This window comes from Contarinia nasturtii, unplaced genomic scaffold (assembly GCF_009176525.2).
Source record: "Contarinia nasturtii isolate CC-2019 unplaced genomic scaffold, AAFC_CNas_1.1 Cnas_scaffold_4775, whole genome shotgun sequence".
NCBI classification, from domain to species: Eukaryota; Metazoa; Arthropoda; class Insecta; order Diptera; family Cecidomyiidae; genus Contarinia; species Contarinia nasturtii.
In genome coordinates, this window is record NW_022202056.1 from 1 (window position 1) to 7,521 (window position 7,521).

A 7,521-nucleotide genomic window follows, 5' to 3' on the forward strand; every position below is an offset into this window, starting at 1 on the left:
CTCCAGTACCATACAAATTACAATTCAATTTTTGTTTTCTCTAGAAATGAGTTGGGAGAATCGAAAGCTGAACCTCAAGTTATCGTTGGAAATCCAGGAGAAAATCATTCAACAACACAGCCAACAACAACAGATGGACAAACAACTGAATTAACAACAGTTGAAACAAACAAAGATACAAGCGAACCAGACTCAAAACTAAAATTATCTCATGTTATAATTATTTCAGCATTTCTCGGTACCGGAATAATTTTATTAATAATTGTGTTTTGCATACGAAAAAGATTCGCCAATTGATTAAATAGATGCATTTTGTATTCATAACAAATTTAATTGAGTAGCAACGTTAAATACAAATTGCATTATGCAATGATAAATGTAATATACTATTAAAATTGTTACAAATGACATCAAAGGATTTATCGCATTAATCCTGGACATTTGGTGAACGACATTCACTCAGATACATTGTAACATATGTCAAATAAAATACATTAAAAACAAGAAATCAGTGAAGGCAGTTGAAGTAGTTAGCTATGTTTTTTTATTTAAAGTTCCCTTTGCATCTCATAAAAGACACATAGGGAGAAAAACTCCATTTTAAATAGAAAAATCCATAAAATTCACAATTATTTAAATATATACTTTAATTTTTGATAAAAAACCTTCAGATGGTTGTATTTGTGCTATGTGACTCATCATATATGTTCATCAACATAATGTTTCAGAAGTGAAACATGTATGGAAGAAACGGTTTTATTATTATAAGTAAATTCTTGAAAAAAGAGAAATAAAATCAAAAAAAATTCTTTATGCATATATCTCTTTTTTACAAGACGTGGAATCGAGTATTTATGAATCTCAAATTATCCCTGCTGTATTCTTGAATGAACCCCCCAAGCACTCAATTTGCACTGTTAACCCGGGGCATTCGCACCGTGCGTCAGGTACGAAAACACGAAACAGAATACGGAGCGAGACACGAAGAAAGTAGTGTATGTGCGTATACGCTTCATTCCTTGTGTATTATTCGTTATTCTGTTTGCATGGCAAAAGCTGCTACGCTACATAACAAAAAGATGAAAAAGGGGTGAAACAGTGCAAATTGAGTGCTTGGGCCCTTCTATAAAATTTGGCAACTTGTGGAAAACCTTTTAGCTCTTCACTCTTTTCCGAAAGCAAATTTACACGGGATAGAATGGACTTTCAAATTTACCTCTCTCTAAATGACTGCAAATTCTCCAATCAACCCCTTTTAATCGCAAACTCTCGAAAATATAGTCACTTCCCTGAACCAAAGCCAAATCAAATTCTTAAAGAAACCGACTGTTGAATAACAAACATGAATATGTTTGAGTGCTGAAAATGTATCGCTTTCAACAAACATCATCGGAAAATTTTAGAAATTATTAAAAACCTTGATGAATCATAATTATTGACTAAATTTTGTATTTATATTTATGCACATGGAATTGTTTTGCTATTTGTCATAATAATGATGTCACTTTGCTTTGATGGTTAATTTCGACATAAAGCGTACTTTACCGATTAACAGTACTAATTCTTAATACTAATTCTGTTCTTTTAATTTTATCTAAATTGAATTAGATTAGATAAGAAATGCGTTTGCACACATTTTGAGTATTGTGATTGAATCAGTCTTCTTATCAAATAGAATAGGTTGCCAAAAATCAATATCAATATGTAAAAAAGGTATAAAATATGCGAACACGTGAAGAGTAATATTAGTTTTGTTGAAACCTTTAGCAATAAAGGTGTTTACATTCAATTTTTATTGCTTTTGATTTGTTTTTGTGACAAAATCTATCAGAATGAGTTTCATTCGTCTGCAAATTCTATTTGTGTTTGCATTTGTATTCCATCAAATCATCGCTTTGGGTAAGCTTATTCAAAAAAGTGAAGTTTTTTACTCACTTTCATTATAAAAAACATAAAAGGTGTACAGAAGATGAATATCTTTTAAATACAACCAATAGCTACGCCTTCAATTGTCACCCCTTCGACAGACGCACCAAAAATAGCTGAATTCGACTGTCGGCATGAAAAGAGAGAAGCGGAGTTTTCATGGAAACTAATTGGTGACACATCAAACGTGGACTCTTACACGATTGAGTACATGAATGCATTCGCGTTGAACGAATGGACGGTCGCGACAAATATTGATAGAAATTCGTACAAAATTTCGTTGAGTCCCGGTGCCACATTTTCGTTTCGTGTAATTGCAAAATATAAAGATGGTAAATCTAGCGAACCAAGTGAACAAAGTGAATTGTGTACAACAAAACAAGATGTTCCGTACACAAACCCAACAAATGTTGAAGTCAAGAGTGAATCTAAAGGTACTTTACGCGTTTCGTGGACACCAATGCCACAATTGGAACATAACGCACCAGATTTCATGTACCGCGTTTACTCGAGAGAGTATAGATCAGACAATGGGTGGAATGTCAATAACGTAAAACCAACCGAAAATAGTATCACGTTAAAGTATACAACATTCCATCGAAGAGAATTCAAGGTGATGGCTGTCAATGCGATGGGTGAATCAAAAGCGACTCCAAAAGTATTTGATGTCTATGTTGGTGTAGGTAGACCAAAAACGGCACCAAAGCAATTTCGTGTAACTGTGAGTTCCGATGTTGATCGTTGGGTACATGTCACATTTACATGGGAAAAGGTGCAAGAAGAGAACTTCAATGGATACGCCAAGGGATATCTTATTCAATATTGGAATGTAAATAATCCAAATGAAGCATTGCAAGACTTCCAGGAATATGGATCAAATGAAATCGCCATTAAATTGGCGGGCAATTGTCACTACTATGCCACAGTTCAAGTGGTGAACGATCAATATTTCGGTCCAATTAGTAATATTGTTGAATTTAAAACACCCGATGCACTTCCAGACCAAATAAAAGAAATGGTTGCAACTCCATTTGGATCGACTGCGTTTAAATTGCAATGGGATTCACCGAAAGACCCCAATCATCAAATTCGTGGATACAATATTTATTATCGAGACATTGGCGGTGATTCAAACGATAAAAAGCAAAAAATTACAATTTATAATAATATTACGAATTATAAATTGGTTGAATTAAAACCGAGCACTATATATCAACTACACCTATACGCATATTCGAATGCTGGCGAAGGAGAAGGGTAAAATTATTCAATTCAATCGAAAAATGGAACTTTTAATCGAATTTTAATAACATTTTCAGCTTATCTACCCAATTGGAGACTAAAGAACCTCGCAAACCATTAGTTCCGTCGTTCACATGGGAACCACAAAATGAACTTATTGGTTATGATGGAAATGTTCGCGTGAACTGGAAGCCAACTACAAATGATGGCTTGTCTGGAAGTCAATTTTATGTGAAGTTCGAAGACAAAAAGAATCATGACTGGTCGAAAACAAGTCGAATTATTAGTGAAGACTTCACTATCATCAATCTAAAACCAAAAGTAACGTATGAAGTGATTGTTGTCTCAGTCGACGGAAACTATGAAACGGAGAGCGATGTTCAATTGGTGTCAAAAGACATTTTCGGTATGTCATGAAATATTCCATTCAAATTCCATAAACTTTGAGATATTTTATTTCATTTCAGAGGGTACTGACAACACATTTAAGAGAAATTTGATAATAATTGGCATTGTAGTAGGGGCCATAGTTGTTCTCGTGGGTGTATGTTTTACTAAAAGCTTTTGTGCAAAGAAAAAGAATACTAACAGCTCTGAATAATAAAAATAATAATAGTGACATAAGATTGAAGATAGAGAAAGAGATGTTAAATCAATATTAATGGAATAAATATAAAATGATAATGAAAAATGTTCGAATTCGTTTTATTTAAAAAAAAATCCATGCGATTTTCACATTCACCAAAAATTAACGGAAAAAATGACATAAGCGCAAAAGCTTCCAAAATGTATGTCTCATCGTTGATTAGGTTGAAAAACGCGACACTAGCGCTAAAAGCACTGCTATAAATCGAAAATTGATTAGATAGAAAATGTCAAGAGATAGTTTCTTATCAAAGCGACCAACTCACATGATATTATTGTCAAAAAAAAATCAAAGGCAGTGTTTAAAAGATGGTATAAAATACATGAATTCAATAAAAGCCTATTAGTTTTGTTGAAATTTCAAACCTTCAGCAATAATACCGGAATCTGATCGCAAATACAAACGAATTACGCCTTCAATTTTGATATAGATTTTATCAATCAATTTCCATTGATTGTTATTTATTTTCATGATAATAAATATTTTAAAATGGGTTCCATCCATTTTGAAACTCTATGTGTGCTTTTATTTGTTTTTCATAAAACTAACGCTTTGGGTAAGTGATAACGATTGTAATTGTAAACCAAATAAATTGAATGCTTTTTAAATCTCGCCCATTCGAAAATAATTCAATAGACGCACCAAAAATAACGAAAACTCAGTGTCATGACCATGACGTGGAACTTTCATGGGAAATAAATGGATATACTGCTGATATTGATCACTATACAATTGAGCGAATCTCTTTAAAAGCAACGGAGGCCACTTGGAAGATAGCCGTTGATAAAGTAACTGAGACTTCCCTTACGGTTCCGTTGCGTCAAGGTGCCAAAAATATGTTTCGTGTCATTGCAAAAGATAGAAATGGAAAATCAAGCAAACCAAGTGAAACAAGTAAATATTGTACATGGAAACAAGATGTTCCATACACAAATCCAACTGGTGTTTTTTCGACCGGAGGTGTAGAACCAGGAATTTCAATCATTTCATGGAAAGCAATGCCAGAATCGGAGTATAATGGTCCTGGATTCTTTTACCGAGTTTTTTGGAAAAAGAATGGAAATAAAGAATGGATACAAGTAAACATCCCAGCTACACAAACACGATGTGTGATCGATGAAAAAGTATTCTTTCAATTTGAGTTCAAAGTGATTGCCGTAAATGAATTAGGTGAGTCGAATGCGATTCCAGAAGTACATACTGGTTATACTGGTGAGGATCGACCAAGTGCAGCGCCAAAACGATTTTCCGTTATTGTGACACCATCTAGTGATACACATGCAATCGCCACATTCAAATGGGATAGTGTTCCAGAATCAAATTTCAATGGACATTTGTGTGGATACAAAATTCAGATATGGAAAGCAAATAGTACAGACGCAGTATATGCAGTAACTACATATCGAAATGAATACACAGAAAAAATGAAAATCAATACACTGTACTATGCCACAATTCGAGCGATAAACTATCATTATTATGGTCCAATGAGCAATATTATTGAATTTAGTAGTGAATCAAATGTTCCGGATCAAATAAAGCGTCTTGAACAAATTCCATTTGGTTCGACTGCATTGAAATTGAAATGGGAACCACCAGTACGGTGGAACAGTCGACCATTCGGTTATAATATTTATTACAGAGGAATTAAAGAAGGGTATGGATTTCCACAGAGGAAAAAAGATATTTATAATCCAAATATTACGGAAACAAAATTATATGGATTGAGACCTAACACCAAATATCAACTGCATATTGCCGCTTGGGGAGCATCGTCCCATGGGACGCTGGGTGGCGAAGGAGTATCGTAAAATTTTTCGATAATTTTTTTTTCATCAAAATACGCAATTAATCGCATTTTTGTTGCTTTTTCAGCCTGCCATTCACTTTTGAGACAAAAGCACCGTCAGAACCAAATGTGCCATCGTTGACATGGGAACCACAAGATCCACTTATTGGTTACAATGGATCGGTTCGCGTCTATTGGAAGCCAATTATTCATGATGGCAATCCTGGAAGCTATTTTTATGTGAAGTACCGCATCAAAGACACTGATGAGTGGAGGAAAACAGAATACATTTATGATAATGACTACACTATCGTTATATTAAAACTACACGCAACGTATGAAATGGCTGTTGTGTCGGTCGATGGACGTCTCTACGGATCTGATTATTATGAAACGGCAAGTGCCATTCAATTAGTGTCAAGGGATATTTTCGGTATGAATTTGTACATGAAATTTTTTTTTATTTGAATCCCATAAAATTGAAACTTTCAAACATTTTCATTTTAGACAGAACTGAGAAGACATTAAAGAGATATGTTATAATAATAGTTGTATCAATTGGATTCTTAATAGTTGTAGTTACTGGTGGTCTCATTTTGGAAAAGAAGAGGAAAACGAAGAGTTCCGACGAAACAAATTAAAGAATAAGTGAATGAATATTTAAAATTGATGGAAACTCAAATAAATTTAAGATTATAGTGGAGAGAAGCATATTTGTTGTGTCATTTTTTTTAAATTACAGCTCTATTATGTGAACTATACTCGAAACTTCGGGAATGTTGTTTTGATTTGTTGAAAGTATTGGAATTGTTCAAGTTAAATATAAAGGATGTATGCTGCATTAGACTAAAATTAATTGCTTTGCTTCAGGTCAGAGATCTAGTCAAAGACAATGTCATTCAAATTGAATGCAACTTAATTGATTTCAATCGCAAATCACCGAAAAAGCATTTAATCTAATCGAAGATAAGCTAACGTGAACACTCCAAAATGCCAATTTCTTTGTGAACAATATTAGTCACACAGTCACGAGTTCAATGCATTAATTTTGGAATTTCGTTTGATTTGAAGAGTTTGAAATCGATTTGATATTTTAAACTAAGATAAGTTGATAACCTATCTATAATTCTAGAATTTATTTATTTATTAAGTACGTTTAGTGCAACACTTTAAATTTTTGACAAACATCGCAATTTAATTTTCGTTCAAAGTATCTAGATAAGTAATACATTTAATTCAAAGGAAAAAATTGTCTATGAAAAGATCGCTATGCGAGCGAAGTGAACGAGCGCTATTGTTAACGGTTATTCGTTTAAGCTTACATCTAGATTAGGTGACATCCACTTTAGAATGGCAACTTTTAGTGCCATTTCTAACCATTACCACATTTCAATGCATATGTTGAGGTAATTATCTGAACAAAAGTTTATAAGTACTTGAAATGATTAGATATTACATTTCATCCATTAAACATTTCACAAAGTATAAAATGTGTCATATTTATTGAAATAAGTTCAGTTTCATCGGAGCTTTTACCACGTTTGATTGAAAGTGTTCAATACGTACACTTTTGATCCAATTATATTGTAATAATTGTTCATTGGATTTAAAGAGAAGAGTGAAAGTGCTTTCAAAATGTGGTCAATCCAATTGAAAATTTGGTTTATGATTGCACTTGCAATTCATCAAAATCAAGTTCACGGTACGTAACGTAATTTTGTTCGTTTTAAAATAGTGTCAAGGAAAATAGTTTTAATTCATTGAATAATAAACTTTAAAAAAAATATGTGAATTTTTAAATTTTCAGCCGATTTGAGTCCAATCCAATCAACAATCATGCAACCAACATCACAAGCACAAGGTGAACCAGAAATAGAAAATTTCAAATGTGGCGAAAAAGAGGCTATGATTATATGGA

General features: G+C 33.1%; 2 protein-coding genes across 4 annotated transcripts; both read left to right on the forward strand.

Annotated features, from left to right (window-relative positions):
* The first annotated feature begins 1,767 nt into the window (after nucleotides 1–1,767).
* On the forward strand, nucleotides 1,768–3,780 carry LOC116351168 (neuroglian-like). 2 transcript variants are annotated; one of them, XM_031783250.1, is made up of 4 exons: nucleotides 1,768–1,899; nucleotides 1,998–3,183; nucleotides 3,246–3,574; nucleotides 3,636–3,780. In XM_031783250.1, the coding sequence occupies exons 1-4, from the start codon at nucleotides 1,833–1,835 to the stop codon at nucleotides 3,767–3,769; spliced, it is 1,716 nt and encodes a 571-aa protein (XP_031639110.1). In that variant the 5' UTR covers nucleotides 1,768–1,832; the 3' UTR covers nucleotides 3,770–3,780. The 2 variants fall into 2 exon arrangements, with proteins under 2 accessions (XP_031639110.1, XP_031639111.1); XM_031783251.1 differs by having other exon boundaries at nucleotides 2,028–3,183.
* A 331-nt stretch (nucleotides 3,781–4,111) lies between these two features.
* On the forward strand, nucleotides 4,112–6,314 carry LOC116351167 (neuroglian-like). 2 transcript variants are annotated; one of them, XM_031783248.1, is made up of 4 exons: nucleotides 4,112–4,370; nucleotides 4,451–5,621; nucleotides 5,690–6,036; nucleotides 6,111–6,314. In XM_031783248.1, exons 1-4 carry the CDS (start codon nucleotides 4,304–4,306, stop codon nucleotides 6,242–6,244), a joined length of 1,719 nt encoding a protein of 572 aa, XP_031639108.1. In that variant the 5' UTR covers nucleotides 4,112–4,303; the 3' UTR covers nucleotides 6,245–6,314. The 2 variants fall into 2 exon arrangements, with proteins under 2 accessions (XP_031639108.1, XP_031639109.1); XM_031783249.1 differs by having other exon boundaries at nucleotides 6,115–6,239.
* The last annotated feature ends 1,207 nt before the right edge of the window (nucleotides 6,315–7,521 follow it).

What these genes read in the sequence shown, in the direction of transcription:
- LOC116351168 (XM_031783250.1), top strand. Translation starts at nt 1,833, where the DNA reads ATGAGTTTCATTCGTCTGCAAATTCTATTTGTGTTTGCATTTGTATTC. An exon ending in AATGCTGGCGAAGGAGAAGG is followed by an intron (nt 3,184 to 3,245) that starts GTAAAATTATTC and finishes TAACATTTTCAG; the next exon opens with CTTATCTACCCAATTGGAGA. An exon ending in GGTGTCAAAAGACATTTTCG is followed by an intron (nt 3,575 to 3,635) that starts GTATGTCATGAA and finishes ATTTCATTTCAG; the next exon opens with AGGGTACTGACAACACATTT.
- LOC116351167 (XM_031783248.1), top strand. Translation starts at nt 4,304, where the DNA reads ATGGGTTCCATCCATTTTGAAACTCTATGTGTGCTTTTATTTGTTTTT. An exon ending in CTGGGTGGCGAAGGAGTATC is followed by an intron (nt 5,622 to 5,689) that starts GTAAAATTTTTC and finishes TTGCTTTTTCAG; the next exon opens with CCTGCCATTCACTTTTGAGA. An exon ending in AGTGTCAAGGGATATTTTCG is followed by an intron (nt 6,037 to 6,110) that starts GTATGAATTTGT and finishes TTTTCATTTTAG; the next exon opens with ACAGAACTGAGAAGACATTA.